Below are 23,539 nucleotides of genomic sequence, written 5' to 3'. Positions count from 1 at the left end.
TAGTTTAATCTTGCTTTGATCTTGTTCGGTTCTCTTTTGTCTGTTCCTGATTTCGGGGACGAAATCCCTTTAAGGTGGGAAGGTTGTAATAACTTGGATTTTTCGGATAAAATTTTTTCCGTTGTCTTTTCCCTTCTGAGCTCTGTTTTGTGTCGCTTAGTGTCATCTCGAGTTCTCGAAAATGGTTTCCAAGACTCTTTTCCGTGGATTGACAACTTCCTTTGAGGACCGAGTCAATTCTGCATTTTCACTTTTCGGACACTATGCGTCTTTCGTCCTTTTCCTTGTTTCGTCTTTTTCCCTATCTGTCTTTTCCCTGTTTGTCACTTGTTTGGCAAAACTTCACTTTTTGTGCTCGGAGTTAGTTTTTGACTTCACGTGTCTTCATCTTGAGTGGTTTTCTCGAAATACGTATCTTTACTTTTGCAAAAAAGTACTCTAGTTGCTCTCGGTGCCCATAGGGGCATGGATGCATAAATCTTTGGAATTAATTTTATTTCTTGGGGTGTTTTTCGTAAATATCTTTTGAAGATATTTTATTTCAGGGGTTTTTAAGAAAATATTTTTGGAAGATATTTTCATTCTGGGCCATAAGTGTAATTTTCACTTTTTATAGGGGCCACTTTGCAATTAATGAAAGTTATTGCAAAATATCTCGTCTGGAGCCTGGATCCTAGTACGGGATTTATTTTCACTTTTTGTTGACTCATAAATTCATAGAATTTCCTTCTGGTCATTTTTCTCCAGTTTCAGGGTTTTTGGCCCCGGTTTGCGCCAAATTTGTTTTGGGCATAACTTTCTGCTCAGGACTCTGTTTTCGACACCATTTCTTCCGTTGTTCATATTTTCTCATTTTAAATCTTTTTCATACACAAAGTTTTTCCATTTGAGCGCGTCTGCTCAAATTTTACTTTTTCAGACCCGGCGGAGCCCGTTCGGGGCACTTTTTGAGATTTCTAGAAAAGAGGGGTGAGATATTTCATTTTTCATCTTCTCCCCTCTTCAAGCACGACTTGGAGCTCCCATGGCAGCCTAAGGGGTACTACCATCTACTCTCTCCTCTTTTGGTTCACTTTTCCTTGATGGAAAGTCTTCGGCCATAATGTTTGTTGTTTCCCTCGCCGTGCTCTATCTTTCACCCTTATTGGAACCAATTTCTAGCCAAATTTTGAGTTTGGTTTTGAGGTCAAGTTGTGATTTTGATGGGGCTTTCATGGGGGTTATGTGCACGGTGTAGTCCCCGACAAAACCTAGTAGTTTCGTCGGATTCAGAGCCGTTACATTTTGATGGCTTTTGAGGTTTTCATCTCAAATTGAGGTAGGAAATGTTTTAGGCTTTTGTGTGTGTTGTATTGAGTGTTTAGCATGATTATACAACTTATATATATGCCTTGTATCAAATCTTAAAAGTTATTAATTTTTATTTCTTTGTATAAGATTTAAAATTCATGATGATATATAACTTTGATTTGAATTGTGGCATGCTAGAAAATCTAATTTTATTATATTTGTTGACATATATTAAATTGGGATTAATTAAATAAGAATTGCACTTTTTATTTAATATTTATCTTTTGTGAAAGATTAAATCTCATGGTTGTACCTTGCTTGAAATTGACTTGTAACATGCTTTTAAATTAAGTCTAGGTATGTTGTTTAACATACTTAAATTTGAGAGCATTTGGATAAGTATGAAAATCTAGAGACTTTAATTAAAATGATTAATTAAAATCAATTTAATGGTTCCTTTAGCTTAATTAAGTTTTGACTTAATATTTGAGATGACTGGGACTTGTATACTAGTATATGTTAATATGGGACCATTTTATGTTGTTTTAGAATTTAGGTACGAGTTCTCCCCATTTTATAGTGCGTATTAAGGTAGTATTCCCAGCGGGTTAGTGCCCGAAATAACCGTTTAGGTCTTAGTTTTACTCCAAGATTTGATGTCCAAGTCTTCCACTATTTGATTTCGCATTCAATTTTAAGTTGACAACCAATGTTTAATTGTGACTTGTGATTTTGGTTATTGGCGATTTAATGTTGTTAAGCACATTGATGCATTATGATTTTTAATGAATCATCGCAGTTTTAATGTTGTTAAGTACATTTATGCATTATGATTTTTAATGAATCATTACAATTTTAAATGTTGTTAAGTACATTCATGCATTGTGATTTTTAATGAATCATTGCAATTTTGATGTTATTAAGTACATTTATGCTAAAATGTTCAAATGTAGCTTATGAATGATCCTATAGATTCATTTGGAACATAAACATTAGGTGGCATGACCCACTTTTTCTATTTTAGATTTCAAGTTGATGGCTTTGAGAATTTATATCTTGTTACTTTGTATAACATGCTTTTATGTTATTTAAATTGCATGAATGATGTGATTTATGCTATAAATGATCTAAGATAGCTTAGGATGTTCCCTGAGTCTCACCTTTGACATAGACGTTAGGTGGCATGACCTTTTAAATTGTTTCACATTATTGTGATAACCTTGTAAAATGTTAGGTCTATGCATGCACATTCCGTACGAGTAACTTGTTTACTCACCCCAAAGTTATCGGATTATTTTTCAGATAAGGATACCTTAGTTTGGGATACACAATATCCCTAGGTCGTTTCGATGGATTGAAGTTCATTTAAATGTATTTATGTTCACATGCAAGTGTTAGCATGTTTGAGTTTTACTTTTGAAGTTGTAATGTATAATTAGGTTAAAAATGTCATTTTTACCTTGAAACTTGTAATGTGTGCCTAAACACACTTTTTGACATTCATTTTATATATATGATATTTGGCCAAGGGTTAAACTTCTTTTGAAATCCATGTATATTCATAAATGTTGAATTTTGCCTTTAATGAGAAGAATATGGGAAAGTAGTGTTTTAGCATGTTATTTTTGCACTGCAGCGTGCATTGCATATGAAAATTGTTCTTTGGCATTCATTTACTATGTATGAGGTGTGGCCAAAGGTTAAACACCATTTCATTTTCATTTATATGCCATGGTGTTGTATTTCACCTTTTTATGCAATTTTATGAAAAATTGAGGTTAAGAGGTCATATTTTGCATTGGGGTTATTTTGAAGCCATGGGCCATTGGGATGCATCTTAAATGTCTTTTTACATTTGCGTGCATGTTCACATCTCATAACACTCTTAAGATTCAACTTTGGAGCTATTTTTGGGTGATTTATGAATTTTTATGAAAAATTCATGCATTGGAGTATGGTTTGAAGTTTCCTTTTGATTTAGCATGTTATGGATGCTTGTATGAGGCTAGAGAATGTTTTTAAACTTGTCTCGGGGCATATAGGATGCATGAATAGCATCAGACTTGGACTGAGCACCTTTCATACACTTGACAGTAGCAAATTTTACTATCATCAGGTGCATCGGTCGGTTGACAACTGATATCAGTCGGTTGATAGCCTTTCGAGATCAATTCCAATGAGTTTGTAGCTTAGACAGGGCATTTCGGTTGGCTGGTCCTTGCCGTCAGCCTGCTGATGATGCAGTTTCGGCAGGCTGATCCTTGCCGTCAACCTGCTGATCCTCCCTGAAGCCTTCCCTTTTCAGTATTTCTTGGACAGCTTTCTTGCACCAACTTCAGAGGGCCATAACTCCTTCATTTCTGATCCAAATCAGGTCATTCTTGAGTCTAACCTCAAGAGCTTGAAGTTAGCTTTCCAATGGTTCTAGCTATACAAAAAAAATCCAACCTTAGTGAGAGTTATGATGGTTTTAGTAAGATAGGGTCGTGGTATCTCTTAAACGGAGGATACCACTTTGTTCTATCTTCATATCTTTTCCATCCGGACTCCGAATCAGGCGTTTTTTGTGAACGGTGGCACCTATTTTAGTTTGAAATGACCATTTTACCCTTGGTTCATTTTTTATCGGGTTTGAAAGCTTTACTTCAGTACTTGGCTCATTTGAGTTCCGTGACTTCATGGGGAGTCATTTTGGTGCTCATTTTACCCTTCATTCATTTCTTGTTTCTTCTTTTCACGCAGACCTTCTTCCTTCTTTCTTCTTCTTTTCATTCGTTACAAATTATGTAAAGTAAGGGCTAAATAGACAATTCCAAACAATAAGTAAGGGCTAAATGGACAATATGCCGTATTATTATAACCTATACCGTATTATTACACAAATATACCATATTATTATACAAATGTAATACAAGTTCAATAGTGTGCAATTAATTTTTTTTCACCCACTTTTTTAAGCAACGTGGCCATTTCTCCTCCACTTATTCCCAAAAATGGAGGAAATGGCACACTGTTGGAATGGAGGTGATTTTTGGCCCAACTTTCATCCTGTGTATTAAATTGATGTGCCCACAAGAGTGACAAAGATAAAATGAAATTGTATAACATCATAAATAGGTTTTCTTTCCATGATATTTATTGAATTGAATATAATTCAATAGAAAATGTCATTTTACAAGAGAGAAACAAAATCTCATAGGAAATGATTGCTTGCATAGTACTTAATGACATGTTTACAAAGTATGTCTGATCTATTCTCAACTGGTACTTTGATGTATCTATTTCGCATAGAATTTGCAAGGGAATAAACCTTCAAAAAAAAAAAATCATAAAATAGAACAACAAAAAAGAAAGATGGATACTCTGTTGGAAGAACTGTCAAGCTGCATTTACCATAGTTGTTAAAGACTCAAGGCGCACAAAAGCGCAAATGCCTCCTGGAGCCTAAGGCACAAGGCGCAAGGTGAGGCACGCGCCCGACTGAAGCAAGGCGCACGTTGGAAAAAAAAAAAAAAAAAAACAAAACCCACCCAATAAAGTATTAAAGATGCAAATCATGCAATAGTATATAGAAAGATGTAAAAGTCAACTAAATGAATTACTTAAGTTAAATATTCAACATAAAGATGCCAAAACCAAGTAAATCAAGTACTTGAGTTCAAAACAGTGAATAATCAAACATATTAACATAAAGATGCAAAAGTCAACTAAGGAGAAGTATAAGATAAAACTAAAACAAACATAAACATCATTCTTCCTAAGAAGACAATACCAATGAATCTAAATATCATCCTCGTCATCAATAAGCATAACATCATTTTGATCGTCACTAAATGATTCATAATTCTCAGGATCCTCTTCTATCTCATCTGAATCATCCTCATCCTCATCCACAAGTCGAACTGAAGAACTTTCTGCTCCCTTTGTTGGTAACCGTGAACTAGAACTAGATTTTGATCTAGTAGACCGTTGCGGCCTGCTTGCCTCTCCAATACCAGCAAAATTAGCAACATCACCCCATGTCAAGGAATCATCTTCATAGACTAGATCATGTTCTGCATCAGAATCATCCATCCTCCCCGTCAACAACTCATTGCTCTCATCAATGTCATCGAGTAAAATAGGATCAAGAGTGTCACGCATATTATATCGATGCCTCAATGCTCTATTATATTTGATGAACACTAAATCATTCAACGTTGTTTGAGCGAGCCTATTTCTTTTCTTGTTATGAAGCTGCAATAAATTCAACTTTAACTAGTAAGTATAAAAAATTAAAATTTTAATTTTCAACAATTAAATTACAAACCTAGTTAGTAAATAGTATATACTTACATGCTCAAACACGCTCCAATTTCGTTCACAACCAGAAGAACTGCAAGTAAGGCTTAAAACCTTTATAGCAAACTTTTGGAGAAGTTTTGTTGACTTGCCATAAGCTTCCCACCAATTAGCTATTAAAAAAAAATTAATAATGATGTTTAGCAACTTTAGCTTCATCTTTCTATCGACTCTATTGTCAAAATAATTTTAACACTTAGCTATACTAACTTAATATACTTTACCACTTTACCTGGTCCTCGTGTACTTCTCTATCTAATAGCAAAGGGATTACCAAAGAGGCCCTCAGCTTTAGAATATAAGGACAGCTCCTCGGTAATTTTGTCTTGGTCTTTGACATCTGGGACTAACCTTGCAATGCATGCATACAAACCCTTTGCAATCTCTTTATCTTCTTCAATTTTCGAATTTGAATAAAAGTATTCTGGGTTCAAATAATAACCTGCTGCATGCAAAGGGCGATGAAGTTGAACATTCCACCTCTTATCAATTATTTCAAAAATATCTAAGTATTTATCTTCTACTCCCCCAAATGATTTTGCAATGGCTTCTTTAGCCCTATCCATAGCCGCATAAATGTATCCCATGGGAGGCTTTCTCTCGCCATCAACTAATCTCAAAACTGGAATAAGAGGACCGGAAACCTTAAGGCTAAAGACAATGTTGTTCCAAAAGGAAGGCATCAAAACATAAGAAGCAACTCTTTTACCGGCTTCCTCTTTCGCCCATTTACTACGATTCCATTCTTCTGAAGTAAACGTCTTTCTCAAGTTATTCTTTTGCTTGTGAATACTTGATAATGTGATGAAACATGTAACAAATCGAGTCTTAGCAAGCCTAAGTAACTCCTTTTTGTAAGTAAAGTTCCTTATAATGTTCAACAACTTTGGTCACATATAAATATAACTATTCAACTCCACTGCCCTCTGCATTGTTCTAGAGATGGACGGTATTTTCCCAATGTCTTCCAACATCAAGTCTAAGCAATGAGCAGCACATGGGGTCCAATACAAATGTGGGTGTTCTTTCTCTAACATCCTCCCTATTTGAAACCAAACGGAAAAAAGAAAAAATGATATAAAGAGAATGAGTAAATCAAAATTGATTTAAATTATATATTTGTAAAGAATGTAAACTCTAAAAGTTATAAACATTGAACATTCTTACCGGCATACTTATTGCTTGACTCACTATCTGTGACGACTTGGACGACATTTGCTACTCCAATGCGGTTCACAAATTTATTAAGTAAGTCAAACATCTTGTCACCATCCTTTGAAAAAGAAGAAGTATCTATCGACTCAATAAACATGGTTCCCCTTGGACTATTTACTAGGAAATTAAGCAATGTTCTCCCTCTCTTGTCTGTCCACCCATCTGCCATTAATGAGCATCCAAATTTTGACCACTCCTCCCTATGGTCATTCATCAAAGCATTGGTATTATCCAATTCCTTCCTAAGCAAAGGAACTCTCACCTCATGATAACTAGGTGGTTTCATGCCAGGACCATATTGTCCAATTGCTTCAACAACCTCGGCAAAGCTATCATACTTAACAGCATTGAATGCAATTCCTGCATCATACATCCACCTTGCAAAAGCAGCACACGCTCTTCCTCTCAACTCTTTCTTGCATGCATCATTAATGGCTGTTTGTTTTCCATCCTCCTTTCTTTTTTATACCACAATTTCCGATCTGGGAGTGAAATATAAATCAATCGGTCCCTTTTGCTTTTGCATCTTTGAGGAATTGACACTAGCACTGCCACTGCCTGCACTGGCTACCCTTTTTCCTCGATTGTTAACTTCCATAATGTCATCCTCATCCTCTCCATCAATGAAATTAATTTCATCACTAGGTAACAAATTCATTTGATCTTTTTCTTCCTTTTTCTTACTCATGTACTCTTTGATTTCTTTTCTAACACTAGATGGGCATCTTGGGCATGCACTCACATTTCTATACCCTTCAGCTAAGTGTTGTTCAACCCGATAAATACCTCCTTTTGTAACTTTTGCACAAAAGTTACAAGTGACGGCATTTGTATCTTTCGGATTCTCCAAATGTGAGTAATTCCATGCCGGATCCTTTCTTGAACCATCACTAGGCATCTTTTAAAGTACAAACTACAATCAAATTCAAGATAACAAAATAATAGCAGCATGTAATCAGTGTCTGCAACAACTCTGGCAAATAAATAAATAAATACAGGGCTTCAAAGCAATTAGCAATATTAACATTTCAATTTAAAAAAATAAATACAAAGCTTTGGCAGAATGCAAAAAACAAAATATTATTCTTTAAGGTCTCATACTCTCATTAGAATTTGGTCACTAGCTTAAATTGGATGCATGCTATGATTTTATTATTATTATTAAATGGTAAACTCTGAATGTGCAAATCCAGATATTGAATAATTTATTAACTTTTCATTTGTTTTTTTGGGTGGGTAAGGTAATGTATTAAGTATTAACAATGTGACAGCTTCATTGGCAAGAGCAATCACTTTCGCTTGGGTGCCTTCTTTCCTTTCATTCTCTCTTTGTTCCAAACTTCCACGTTGAGATTGATTGTGATTTTTGATTCCACAGTTAATCAACACATCTTATGAGTTATGATCACTTTGCATGTATACATTTTAAATTTTTTAATGAGAATATGATTCCGGATACACCATAATTTACATGTTTCCATTTTCACCGAGCAGACGAGCTTAAGTATAATTTAGTGAAGAGCAAAAGAATTTGGAGAAAAAGCAGTCCGTGACACATGATTACTGGCCTCACCCAAAATATTAGTTACTTTCTATTCAGTAATTTCAGCTCTTCATGGATTTAACTCAATCATTACCTTAAGAAAGTGGTACATATGCAAAGCAATTTTTTATCTTCGATTCTTCTTTGTACATAATGGTCCTTAATACTCGAGAATATTAATTATCACAAAAGTTTAAGCTGCCAAAAATTTCGATCCAACAATGTATATCAAGATTTTACAAAATTAGAGTACACTTAACTAATTATTAGAGTACACTTAACTAATTATTTCATTTTAACAAAATTAGATAAAAATGCATTTCCTCAAACCAACAACATGTTAGAATGGAACAAATACAACTGTTCACACAAATAAATCAGGTTAATATAAAGTACCTCACACAAATAAATAAATAAATAAATAAATAAATGAAAAAAAATAAAAAAAAAATTGGAGTAAGAAAAAAATAATAATAATAATAAAAAGAAGAAAAAAAAAAAAAAAAAAAAAAAAAAAAAAAAAAAAGTCTGCCAGGAGAGAGCCGAGACTGAAGAGAAGAGAAGAGAAAAAAAAAAAAAAAAATCTGCCAGGACTCAGGACTCAGGAGAGAGCCGAGACTGAAAAAAAAAATACTGGAGAAACAAATAAATAAATAAATAAAATAAAAAGAAGAAAAAAAAAAAACAAATTTACCAGGAGAGAGCCGAGACTCAAGAAAAGAAGAAAAAAAGAAAAAGAAGAATAAAACTGGAGGCAAAAAAATAAAAAATAAAAAATAAAAAGAAGAAGAAAAATAGAAATAAATAACATAAATATCTAGCAAGAAAGAGCCGAGAGGCCCTAGGGCCCAGACTCGAGAGAAGAAAAGAAGAAGAAGAAAAGAAGAAAAAAAAAAAAAAAAAAAATCTGACCGAATCACCAATCCGACAGATCCGAGAAGAGAAGGAGAGAAGAAGAAGAACTAACCTGGAGAGAGCTGACGCAGATCCGAGAGTCCCGAGTGAGTACTTCGCTGCCTCTGTCAGTCTGTGTTCTTCTTTCCTTTGCTTCTCTTTTTTTTTTCGTTTTTTATGTTGCAAACTTGCAATAGGCTTTGGCTTTGAGCTTTCAAGTTTAAAATAATACAATACAAAATACAAATAATATAACAATACAGAGTTACAGACTACAGAGTCACAAACAAAACAAAAAAAAATAAGGAAAAGAAGTTAAAAACAAAAGTTTCATGCGAGCGCGCCTTTATAACGCCTGTAGCCTGGCGCCTTGATCATAAAGGCGCACGCCTTATATAACCCAACCGCCTTAAGTACACTCAAGGCGCCAACCTTGCGCCTGGAGGCGCCTTGCGCCTCAGGCGCCTTTGACAACTATGGCATTTACATCCCAGATGAGGAGTTATACAATGTCAATTTAGGACCGTGTAATGCATCAATTACTATAGAGGGCTTTTAAAGTTCTTTGCTTTTTATGTTTTTTTATATATTAAAAATAATAAATATAGGGCAATTTGGTAAATGTATAATGACATTGGACGAAAAGTGGTGGAAGGTGCCCGGGTGCAAATTGTTCATTTTTGAAACTACAGTGATTGACTTGCTCACTTTTATACCACATGGAGGTATTGTGCTCATTTGGTGAAACCTGAGAGGGTTTCCACTTTTGCCTTTATAGTGTTTAATTTGACCCCTCCGAATTTTCACTTTTGGCACCGCCTAAACGGAACTAAACGAAACTGATCCCAATAGTTCCTAAAGAAATAGAACTGGAACAAAAACCGTTAATGTTTGGAACCGAATCAAACCAAATCGTTAAAAATTGGTTTGATTCGGTTCTAAACAACGGTGCTCTTTTGATAATTATCATTATGGCAGGAACAGCCTCAGTAATAATTTACTATCAACCATATGGATTTGACTTACCAAAGCAAATACAAATTTATACCATAACTGAGCAATAATAATAAACCTCTCAACCAAGAAATAAAACATACATGTAATCTAAAAGCATGGGCTATTATTCCTTTTTTTTTTTTTTTTTCCTTTAAACAAGTATAAAATTCAAAAGTACTAAAAAAATTAAAGAGGAGGTTTTTTTTTTAACCTTGGAAACACAAAGAAAAGCAGCACAAATCAAAACAATCAATCCTAAGCTGCTAGAACAAGAATATCAATAGGAATATGGACAAGAGCAATATCTCGCGTGCGCGGCATAGGAGTGTTGAATATGCATATTCGAACCCCTAAATATATGTATGTATAAAGATTGAATCTTTGAAAGAAAATGAGAGTTTTGGACTTATTAATAATTTGGTATGCCCACCACAGTCAATTATCATCCTCGTCATTTTCCAACATGTCCATGTGTTTTTGAATTATTGTGGAATTTTATTCATATTCTTACATTAATTGTCCCGCTCACTCTATTTAATTAAATTTGCTCCGCCAAGGTGACACAGTGGTATCTTTCATACCTTCCAAAGTAGTTAGTGAGTGTTGAAATCTCCAAAAGAGTAAAGGGGATGTGTGCAGGGGCGAAGCCAGAAATTAAATTCAGGAGGGTATAGTGTTAAAAAAAAAAAAAAAAAAAAAAAAATCAATAATCACGACAATAAATAAAGATTCTATAAATTAAGAGACAAAGAAAAAAAATTACTCAAAATAATATGTCAATCAATGAGTAATTTACGAAAGATAAATAGTTAACAAAAAAAATAAAAAAGGAAAGAAAAATGAGAGAATTTTGAAAGGGAAAAAAAAATTGGAGTTTGATTCAAAAAGTAAAATTTGACTTTTTTTAAAGGAAATTAAATGAATTTAAAGAGTAAAAAATAGAAGAAATACAAAATTTATGAGATAATTTTAAAAAATAAAAATTTTAGGGGGGACATTATATGAATTTTTTTCATATATACATGTAAAAATATATAAATTTAGTATATATATTATATAGTAAGCAGTGCCAGGCCAGGGGGCATATGCCCTCGGGCATACACTGGCTCCGCCCTGAATGTGTGTGACTTTCTTCCTAATGATTAAAAAAAAAAAAATTAAAATTAAATTAAAATTCGCTCCCGCTTAGATCAACTGCACTCGATTGGACCTCTGGGTTTGGATTATTTTAGCAATGGGTAACTAAAATAACCTTTTTTGTTTTTGCAATTGGGTTATTTTAGCAGATGGGTAACTCGATTGGACCAAGGGCCTTGTTTTTGTTTTTGCAATTGGGTTATTAATATTCCCTTGTTGGGCTACTCATATATGCCATTAGAGCTTGTTGGGTTATTAATATGCCCTTGTTGGGTTATTAATATGCCCTTAGTTTTTGCAATTGGGTGTTTAATATGCCCTTGTTGGGCTACTCATATATACCATTATTTTAGCAGATGGCCCCTTTTGATAATAAGCCTCCTTATTCTGTACATACTCATCTAATACACATTAAAAAATAATTAAAAAAACAAAAAAAAAAACATTTTGATGTGAATTTTGTAATTTATAGCTTTAGGCATTAAAAATATATATATATTCAGTTAAAAGACCTAAATATGATTTAATACATTTTACTCCGTGTTTATATTTATTTGTCTGTTGGTAAAATTCTAAGAGCTGAGGCTGGTGGAAATTTAATGTCAAAGATTATGTTTATACTTTGTTGATTTTACCTACCACTCTTGTGGTTAACGTAGACTATAGTAGATAACTCAACAAAGATTTCCATAGATGCAGTTAAATCACGTGTTATTGTATTCTATATTGATATCCAGCCTCAGAGTGGACTTATATCACCCTTCTTAATTGGTGCAATTAGTGGTCATCTTTGCACATGACCACACTAGATAATTACTCTTGTTGGTTGAGGATACAGGTTTCAGCTCGTCTTCAGCAAAACAATTTGATGATGATGTATTTATCTTACAATAATAATAATAAATGAAATACAGTTGACCGTGAAAGTTTCTCATACCTTGTGGTATTCGCGCAGGTATTCATCATTGGACCAGTGAAGCAGGTGAGGAAAGCAGAGGCCATGTTAAGAGGGAGAATGCTAGAAATGTATTAAGAACTATATCCTGTATCGCCTTTGTTCATCCTGTACTCTACAATAAAAAATATTATATTCTAAAAAAATTGAGTTTGCTGTTTAATATCCTTGGATCCTCACCTGTCCATATAGACATAGATATCGGTTAGATGAGGGGATACTGTTTTAATTTTTTTAATGCCATTTTTATTTTGCTAGGGTTTTGCCCTAGGCTTCCGAGAACTAAACTGGTGCTCGAGTATGTGATGAATTTCAATGATGTAAAATGATTAAAAATAATTGTGAATTTTGAAGGGGAAAAAGAGAGGAAGATAATCACCTAATTGATGCCGGTTAGCACTGGTTCAAAATTGGTCCAATTGGTATGCACCAGTTTAAAGCTCAGGCAAAACCAGGGGTCCAATTAGCTCAGTGCATGCCATAAACTGGGCACAAAGAAAATCTAATCAGAGTAGGATGAGAAAGATGAAAAAGACATGAATCAATGCTCAAAAGAGAGAGATAAATATCCAATAATATGAAAAACAGGGTGAACTGTATAGAAAACACTCAATTGAACTTTCGACTGTTTATAAATTACTAGTAGAAACAAACTTGAACTTTCATAAGAACTTGTAAATACCCTTTGATGGCCGTTAAAGCAAGTGTTGCATATTATTGACAATGACCATTATACTTAGTGCCTTATTTCCCATGACATTTCTGAAATAATCAACATAAGCAGGCTCCAATTCATAAAAGCTATTGATGACTTGGGCAAAGTTGTTTTGCTCGGCTCTCATGGATTTCCCGGGAAATTCAGTTCCTCTTCTGGCGAAGATCGAAACCTTAGATCTCGTTAATTCGATCCGATCGGGAAGACCCTCGAGAACGAAAGGCTCTGAATCAGAACCCACCTTCAGATGAGGCTCGTGTTTTTTAATAATGTCTTCGCCGGAGGTGGATGTTGTGGCCGGAGCTTTTGTCACGGTTGATGACCTTGTGGAAGACGACGGCGTCGTTTGGCATTGCGAGTATGGTGGCTTTGACACCGTGAGAGGCAAATAGTCTGGCGAGGTCCATCATTGGGATCAAGTGACCTCCACCCACAAATGGGAAGAAGAACATCTCCAGTTTGCTAGATTCCGAGTCCATGGCTTCCTAGAGAGAGAGAGTGAAGATAGAGAGAGGCGATAACTGATGTTGTGTATAACTGACAAGCGGATGTCAAGCCTACTCAATATCGGAGTAGTTTGGTAGTTTCAAATACCAACGAAAGAGTGTTTTAGTAATTTTAATACGAACTTTAGTGTATTTAAGGGTCCGTTACACATAAAGAATGTTCGTATAAAATATTTTTAAAAGTAAGATAAGTTCGAGTAATTTTTCAAACGAAAAAAAAGTCCCTATAATTATAACAATCCATAATAAAAGTTTGTATAAATTACTCCAAAAGAAAATATTTCAAACATTTTGTTAAGCCAATCTTTAGTACAAACATAATATGAACATTAACTACCTCTTTTAATGATTAGGGAACCGACAAGTGCATTTGTAATCAGATTAGTTTGCTTCAGTTTTGATAAATTTATTTTTAACTTTATTTGTCCAAGCTACTCTTAATATTTTTAAGTATTATTTATATATATATATATATATGTAAATAGCAATCTGGTACCATTTTTGCCAAATCATCAAAAAAGTAGGTACAAAAAGTGATACATTTGTATCCAAGAGTGGTACTTACACTCGTAAACGTGATACTTCCTCACAAGAATGCTACTTACCTATTTAAGTGGTACCTCTAACCTCAATATTGGTACTCATATACACAAAAATGGTATTCATATACACAAAAGTTATACTCGGATAATTTGGACAAATAATATTTGTTCATTTCCACGTTGGACTTTTAGCAAAAAAAAATTAATTTTGACTCCAGAACACTACAAAAACCTTTTAAAAATCCATATTTTTTAATTATCTCTATACTTTTTCCTTCCTACAAAAGAAGCTTTATTAATCTATCATGTGAGAGTCGCTTAATTGATAAAAGGATAAGATACATTGGCATGATTAAGATTTAGTTATTAAAACTTTTCACCTAAATACATATGTATTTACAAATCTTGTTGAATCTTTTTCAGTATATCAATTTTTATAAACACTTCAATGTTTTCCATCTCTCTAGATTACACTGTCAGTTTTGTAGAATCTTTCATCTCTACGCAAGACTATACTTTATTATTTCTAATATAAGAAAAAAAATAGTATGTGTGATCAAATTAATTTTTAATGATGATTTTTTATTTATTTAGAAGAAGTATTGCTAGTATATCCAAACATTGATTTCTTTTTTGTCTTTTTATGCGGATTATTTTTTTTTTTTTTAAAAAAAAAAAAACCAATGATACTTTTACAAGCAAATTTTATCTGACATTGTTCTACTGACACCCACAATGAGACTGTGACAAACCTTAGAAGTTGTATGCCATAACAAATTTATCTTTTTTTAAAATTAAAATAAAAGGCTCAAATAATATCAGAGGAACTTTGACAGAGGAATAAATTCAAAGGCATCGAGGATGGTAATTAGATAAAAGTGAATAAAGTAGATTTATTCAGCAAAAAAAAAAATTATCCAACATAAACTACGTAAGCGCCAAGAATCAAGATAAATGAATAAGTCCTGTAGAGAAAATGTGATGAATGGCGTCAAACTCTAATATTATGACTGAGCATTTATACATGTAATTGTTTACTATTTCATTCCTAAAATAGATGTTGATTTTGAAAATTTGTGATCACACCTTCTAAAATGAACATTTATTTTGAAATAAAGGGATTATATAAAAGAGTCATAAAAAATTAATAATTTGTTAACACGAATTAATTGCATGAGTATATGAAGGAAGATAGGTTTGGCCGGAAATGTTTGTCTTCATGCCTCTTGGTCTAAATTTTATTTATTTATTATTATAAATAAAATTCAAGCAACAAAACCGAGAACCAGTGCAATTGTTAGAAAAAAAAAATGTAATAATAATAAACAAATAATTGCTTATTGATATAATAATAATAAATGGTGTGCTTTTATATATATATATATATATTTATATAGAGAGAGAAATATTATAGATAGACAAAACATATTTGATGTCAGATGAAGACAGTTAGCTAAATATTTCAAATTTGCAAATTTGCTAAGGTGAAAATGGTGTCTTTCGGGTGTATGTATTCAATTCCCTATTTCATTCAAACTTGTGCCTATTACTAGAATTTGGTTATGTTTCTTAATGTAGTATTTCGCTAAGGGTAAGAACATCATAATGTAATTGCTTCTAACAAGCTTTATTAATCTATTTGGATACTCACTCGCAATTACCTACTTTTGACTCTACTTATATATAAGCAATGTGCTCTCCGATGGAAGGTTAACATATATTATAATTAATGGTTAACATTTGGTTACTAGAATTCTTATTTAAATTCATGCATATTTACAAATCGTATTCTTATGAAATCATTTTTAATCTATCAATTTCCATAAACTTTTCAATGTTGTCCATTTCTCTACGACACTTGTCAATTTTGTAGAATCTTTCATCTCTCTACAACACTCTATATTCCTTTATAATTTCTAATATAAGAGAAAAACACAGTCTACATGTGATCGGATTTTTAATAATGCTTTAAGTATTATATCAGAATATTTATACGTTCGTATTTTCTCATTTTTGTTTTTTTATGCCGAATTTTGTAATTTTTCTAAACAAGAAGAGCGAATTATAACGGTACATTTACAAACAAGTATTATTTTTTTTACAATATTTTACAGTGAGTCGGAATTAAGTGATGTGTACGAACCAAACGGGCACCCACAAAAGACCATAACAAACCTTAGAAAATGTATTTCATAACAAATTTATTTAAAAAAAAAATAAAAATAAAAATAAAAGACTCGAATAATATCGGAGGAACTTTGACATAGGAATAAATTCAAAGACATTGAGCATGCCTCTCATCAAGAATTGTTTATCGAGAAATTTGTTCATTTGGTCTTTTTAACTGCCATTTAAATTGAATTGTTGTTTCTGTCGGGAAACGTGTAAGTTTTAAAAGCTTTTCGAGAGATTTTGATTCATAGATCTTGATTCATCACATAGAGACAAGTTTTATACAAAAATAAAAATATGATGTATCATTCAATTAATGGATTGAATACTTACATCAAAGGTCTGAGTAAACCTTTAAATCTTTCCTCTAAAATGAATGTTCTCACTTATTGTAGATCCCTTAACAAGATGCCTTCTCCTTCGATCTCCATCTTCTTGGTAATTGTTTTGCCTTTAGGAATCACTCATAAGCCTCCATGAATGACCTTGGAAAACTAGGCTTGTGGGAGCCTCCATTAGATGAGAACATAAACCCTAATTTTCTAGAGAGAGAAAATAGATTCATTTTTCCTTCTTCCAAAAATCACCCTAAAATATATATAGACCATGTATATTTATTGGCAACATAAAGATAAAAAAAAGAAAACAACAAATCATTCTCAATCTCTAATTCACATGTCTCAAATCTAATATGATTCCAATATCAAGTTGGGCTATGAGTGAGAATCCTTTGAGTTTATTATTTTATTGGCTATAATGAATTAATAATTGGCCCGATCCATGGACCCAATTCAATTAATTCATAAATTAATTTCTACTCCACTAAAAGAAATTAATTGAACTCCAATTAAATAATAAATAACCTCTAAGTCAATGTTGCACTTTGACCCCTCTATGCATAATTAATTATCGGATAAATAAAACCATCAATCCGACTACTTAATTAATATATTTATTTTGGTACCATTGATTATTTCTGGCTCGATCACAATAAAAAATTTGTTTGACAAAAATAATAATTTAAATAAATAAATATATAATAAATCATTTTGTCTAAAAACATACGAAGGCCTTTGAATTTACTTTGTGATCAACCATAATCAATATAAAATAAATACAAGTAGTAATGATGCAAATATTGAAAATATAACCCTCTAACTATTAATTACATAACTACCTAAAGTGTCGGTCTAAGGATTCCGAAGATCCGCCGAATAAATCAAAGTAATTATTAATTAATAAAAGAGTCTATACTTTTCTCGTGCTTAATAGTCAAATGCCATGACGGTGATAGGGAGCGATTGCATACGACGGCTCTCGCAATATATCTCAACCTAACGCGGATCCAGTTCAAGTCTTAATTAATTATGAGTCCATCCATAATTATCGACTATGAACCATTTATAATTACTATTTATATATCATGCTTTGATTGCCATCACATACATATATATAAATATCTCTTGTAATCAAATGGACACTATCAATTCTATAATAAATCGAAATATAATACATTGAATTAACCAATTGTACAAAACATAAATATTTCAGAAACGTCAGGAACATATGTCACTTTAATCCAAACAAAAATTTGCTATGCCAAGGCATATAAATCCCAACAATTTCATATCATAATTGACCTATACTATATGATGCTCTCTCTAAACACACACATTTCATTTTGCAATTCTGTTTCAGCCCTATAAACTTTACTGAGTTTTTATTTGGATAATTTATTTTTAACATAAAAATGGAAAACCTTCATATATATATATATATATATATATATATATAAAATGGCGTTCTTAAGCTTATACCCATGCTTGTTGTCCTCAAGCATGAGTTTGGCGATCTAAAAGGCATTATTTAGATTATAGTCAACTGAAATCCAGATCAACAATCACTTCCTCATAGACCAAGGGAATAGTTTTCAATTAAGGCTCCATTTGTTTGATCGTAAAATATTTTTCGTGTAAAATGTTTTGTATGTAACACTTTTCATGCATAATATTTTTTTATTTTTTTATTTTTTTGTGTCTGGCTTCTAAAATTATTTTTGAATTAAAATTAAAATTTTTATTAGAGTCATTGATTATTAATTTTTGGTCCAATTATTTTAATACCAATAATAATAATTATTTGACAAGAAATATAAAAAAATAATTAATTGATTTTAAAAAAAATGATAAGTAAACAATGACTAATCAATAAATGAAAATCCCAAACTATATACAAGTATATATACATTTAATCAGACCACATCCAAAGAAGATACAAAACATGAAAACCACTTTATGTTAATGATTGGGATTGGACCATAGATAAGACGAGATAGAACATGACTAAGATCGAAAATGAAAAATTCCATAATCATATGCAAGGCTAAAACTACAGGCTAAATAAAATGATTTATCAATAAATGCAAGTGTTTATATGTCTCATCATTCGTTAAGTAAACCAAAAAAAAAAAAAAATGCCATTAACATATTGCATTCTTTATCTTAACAATTGGGATTGGATCCAAGTTAGAGAAGTTAAAGTTGATTTTGTAAACTTGTGTACTATTATCATTTTGATAACTTTTTTTCCTTCTATGTTGGGACACTAACACATATATATCGTGTATTAATGCTTTATTTATACGAAAATTACTTATATATTTTATTAATCCTTCATATGAATGAAAACACTGCTGTTCATGAAAACAGGACTGAGGCAATCATTGAAGGCCTCACACCAGTCCAAATGCCAAGATATCCAAATTATTACCAATGGTACAAAATAGCAATGAAGTATTGAATCGCAATTTATATATATATATATATATACACACAAAATAGCAATGAAGTATTGAATCGCAATTTAAATATATATACATTCAGTACCCAGCAGTAACTCTCGTTCCTTGTGAACGTCTAATCACTTTCTCCACGTCAACCATCCTCTTCTTTTGCTGCATCGAATTCCCTCATGTTTTGGAATCAATAGTGACTTTTTCATAACTAAAAATTCACCTAAATCACCATATAAGATATCATCATCCTCTTCCTCCGGATAATCATCATATTTTGGCTGGACCTCTGGGGTTGCATCATCTTCTTCAATCAAAATTTGTTTTCATGCTTCCTGCACTAAGTCGATTATGCCCACGCTCTCCACACTTGCAACACGTTAGCCCAAGGTCTCCACCTTGACTTTGGCCTACCGGCCTTCCATAATTTTCGCCGTTTTCCAAAGTGGCAGCCTGCTCTCTAACACCATCAACAACTGGCAGCTACTGTCCCACATGTTGGGCCTCGTTTTGCACCGTTGTAGAGGCTGATTTGCACTTAAAAGCGGACTGCAACCTTGTGGAAGTGCTGCTGGAGCGCAAAACCTGCTTGTTTTGTTGTTTCTCCACACCAAAGCTCGTTGATAAACTCATAAAATTCTGTAGTGTAAGCTTCCACATTACGGTCTCCTTGCCTCACAATATGCAAACGTTGGTGCATCGATTCTATATAATTGAAAGGCAAAAAATGTTTCTTCAACTTTTTCTTCATCTTCTCCAATTCTACAATCTTTGGTTTACCTCTATGCTTTTGGGTAATCCGTAATTTCTCCCACTATGTCGATGCTTTACCTTTTAAACGTATAGCTACGAGCTTGACCTTCTTGTGATATGGTATCATGTGGTATTCAAAATCTCTTTTAGTGGTCTTTAGCTAATTGATAAACTCCTCTTCCTTAAGAATCCCGTGAAATTCAGGAATCTCAATTTTAATATTTGCCTCCCAACAATGGTCGATCCAATCACCGGATGATCTATGGTGACACGAAATATAAAACGGATGTTTCGTGACAGTTCTGATGTTAGATAGGTCTTCCTCCATTAGAAAGTTGTCATCAATCGGCAAGTTGATAACATGTTGAGCCAATTGTTGGTTCAACATCTCAACTTGTCTCTGCAAATTCTCGACTTTGTTTTTGACTTTGATGGGGTAAGGGTCAGGGTAAGGGTTTGGTTGGACCTTGCATCTTACGACGTTCTCTTCTCGGTTGTTGTCGTGAAAGCATGATTACGCAATCGGAAATCCAAACCTACATTTTGATACCACTGGTGCCGCCTTACCAAAAGAGGACAAACAATTGTTGTCTAAAGCAAGGGAAAATTAAACGAAGAAGGAAAGGAATGCTAGAACAAAGAGAAAAAAAGACAAGCAAACAATCTTGCTACAATTCTATTAGGAATATTATTCATCACTCCTCTTTCCAGTACTCTAGCCACCCTTTATATAGTCTGCTATCAATCCTACTACAATTGGCTTTATTATTTATTATAATAAAGAAAAATTACTAAAAATCTGAAATTACTTAAAATCAACAAAACAAAAGAGGAACTTATCTTCAAGAGGAAACAGAAGGTGATACCTTGTTAATTAAATAGCTCTTCAATGCAAAACAAAAGAACAAAAAACAAAAAAATTAAAAATTCTAATAATCAGCTTAACCAATATGAAATTGATTAGTCAACAATAATCATCCATAATTAGAACTTTTCAAGGCCTTAAAAATATGAATTCATGTGCCACTATTACAATATGTTTGTCATTTGCTAAATACAGTTATATGCCTTAATTAATCATCCAAGAATGTGTTACTATAATTTCACATTTCATTTGTTCCCACAATGAAAAGAAAATGAAACCAGATGTCAAGGTCCACCGCAAAGTCATGTATGGTCCCATACATCTCAACTTTTGTCAAAAGAAAGGGGGCAAAGAAATCACTCGTTAGGTCCACATCAAATTCTTCTATGGCAATAACAACTTTGTTTCTTCATGTAAATTTCATCATTGTATCACTCGAATTAAACAAAGGAGTCATAACATGAACCCATTCATCAAAGAATCACTAAAATTAACCGAAGGTATATATTATTGCTTTTACATTCTTTGAAGCTATCCGAAGAGAAGATGTCTTAATAGTCCAATGGATTAGTACTTTCGTTAAACTTTGAAGTATCGAGCTTCGACCCTAAAGCATCCGAAGAGAAAAAGCCTATGGGAGGATATTGTTGGGATTTATATGCCCTGACATACCAAATTTCTGTTTGAATTAAAGTGACATATGTTCCTGACGTATCTGAAATATTTATACTTTATACAATTGGTGAATTCAATGTATTATGTTTCAATTCACTATGTAATTGATAGTGTCCATTTGATTACAAGAGATATTTATATATGTATGTAATGGCGATCAATACATGAATATAAATAGTAATCATAAATTGTTCATAGTCGGTAATTATGGATGGACTCATAATTAATTAAGACTTGAACTGGATTCGCGGTAAGTTGAGATATATTGCGAAAGCCGTCGTATGCAATTGCTCCCTATCACCGTCATGACATTTGACTCTTAAGCATGAGAAAAGTATAAACTCTTTTATTAATTAATAATTACTTTGATTTGTTCGGCGGATACTTCGGGATCCTTAGACCGACACTTTGGGTAGTTATGTAATTAATAGTTAGAGGGTTATATTTTCAATATTTGCATCATTGCTACTTGTATTTATTTTGTATTGATTATGGTTGATCACAAAGTAAATTCGAGGGACTTCGTGTGTTTTTAGACAAAATGATTTATTATATATTTATTTATTTAAATTATTATTTTTGTCAAGCAAATGTTTTATTGTGATCGAGCTAGAAATAATCAAAGGTATCAAAATAAATATATTAATTAAGTAGTTGGATTGATGGCTTTATTTATTCGATAACTAATTATGCATAGAGGGACCAAAGTGCAACATTGACTTAGAGGTTGTTTATTATTTAATTGGAGTTCAATTAATTTCTTTTAGTGGAATAGAAATTAATTTATAAATTAATTAAATTGGATCCATGGACCGGGCTAATTATTAATTCATTGTAGCCAATAAAATAATAAGCCCAAAGGATTTTCACTCAATAAACCATAGGTCATCAAGAAGGAATGTCCGGGTGGCGAAGGTCTCGCCACTGGCATGGTGACCTGTGAGGAAAACTGCCATGTGATCGGTTGATCAACTATACATCAACCTTCGCAATAGCACGAATCATTGTAAAATAGGGCTATTGGTCGGGTAAATCGAACCACTGGGACTGCGCTAGTCTTACGGCAACCTTAGTGTCTAGAATCTTTCTAGAATGATGAAGGGTTTATAAAGGTTTTGTTGTTTGTCACTTAAGCTAAGAATATTGAAATTGCATAAATTAGAAACTTGCAAGAATTAAAAAGAAATGAAATACAAGTAGAGAAAAACTAAGGAAATGAATCCGCTCCAACCCTATACAAATTCTAGATTGAGATTAAATTGGGAAAATCAACGTAAATGATGGTCATGACACATAACAACCCTTGGTTGCTATACTATCCTCAAGAGGTTCATTAAATCAAAAACAAGAATAATCCATCAAAGATTCACATGCTTGAACTACCTAAACTAGGGTGTAGTCTTCAACATGCTCCCTAAGCCAAAGATTATCAAGCCCTTAATTAAATGATGAGAGCACACAAAGTTAAGAATCAAGTATAAACCATCAAAGGGCATCCTAAGCAATGATTTATCAAAGTTCTCAAACTCCATGCCATTAAAACCATTCTATGATCTAACTTCCATTGTCACTATGGAAATGCAAGCAATATGATTAGGAAGAGAAACCATCTAAGACAAGATGAATAGCTCAAAATAATCATGTATAGACATTAGAATTCATTACAACACATATGATGCTCTAGATCATAAAATCACCAACAATAATACATTGAAATCCCAAAAGTAAAATCTACACTAGAACATGCTTACAAGGGAGGAGCTTCATCACCTCCCTAGAGAAGATTTAGTTACCCATAGGAGCAATGGAAGAAGGAAGAAGCTTGAAGACCTCCTCCATTTTCGTGCTCCCTTCTTCAAGCTTGAAGAACTCCATCTCCTTGCTCTCTTCTCTCTCCTCTAATCTTCTAGAATATAGGATAATGATATGTGTGGCCTTCCTTGCCTTATCTCCTTCAACAAAGCTCTCTCTCTCCTCCAAAAAACATCCCCAACCACCTCATAAAGAAGTAAGTAGAAAATGAGGAAACCAATGCACAAGTGGCTGCCAAAATGAGAATTCCCGAAGGCAATTCTGCCCCAAATTCGAGCACTCTAAGCAAGGCCTCGAGCGCTCGAATTTAGTGTAAAAATGCCCATGCTTCACTTGC

General features: G+C 33.0%; 2 protein-coding genes and 1 long non-coding RNA gene across 3 annotated transcripts; all 3 read right to left on the bottom strand.

The window, feature by feature from the left end:
- Positions 1-5,426: 5,426 nt before the first annotated feature.
- Positions 5,427-5,916, bottom strand: LOC132290814 (uncharacterized). Its single transcript, XR_009475771.1, has 3 exons — positions 5,864-5,916; positions 5,626-5,744; positions 5,427-5,526 (listed from the first exon to the last, which is right to left on the bottom strand). It is a non-coding gene; the product is annotated as an uncharacterized LOC132290814 (long non-coding RNA).
- A 590-nt stretch (positions 5,917-6,506) lies between these two features.
- Positions 6,507-7,313, bottom strand: LOC132290661 (uncharacterized). Its single transcript, XM_059790139.1, has 2 exons — positions 6,799-7,313; positions 6,507-6,673 (listed from the first exon to the last, which is right to left on the bottom strand). The coding sequence occupies exons 1-2, from the start codon at positions 7,217-7,219 to the stop codon at positions 6,522-6,524; spliced, it is 573 nt and encodes a 190-aa protein (XP_059646122.1). The 5' UTR covers positions 7,220-7,313; the 3' UTR covers positions 6,507-6,521.
- On the bottom strand, positions 7,310-7,744 carry LOC132269347 (uncharacterized). Its single transcript, XM_059770510.1, has one exon. The coding sequence runs from the start codon at positions 7,742-7,744 to the stop codon at positions 7,310-7,312; it is 435 nt and encodes a 144-aa protein (XP_059626493.1).
- Positions 7,745-23,539: the final 15,795 nt, after the last annotated feature.

The sequence above is a fragment of the Cornus florida genome, unplaced genomic scaffold (assembly GCF_030987335.1).
Source record: "Cornus florida cultivar Cherokee Brave unplaced genomic scaffold, ASM3098733v1 CherokeeBrave_3.0.0_Hap2_Chr01, whole genome shotgun sequence".
NCBI lineage: Eukaryota > Viridiplantae > Streptophyta > Magnoliopsida > Cornales > Cornaceae > Cornus > Cornus florida.
The sequence above is the reverse complement of the archived record's forward strand: the minus strand, read 5'-3'. Positions and strand labels throughout refer to the sequence as shown.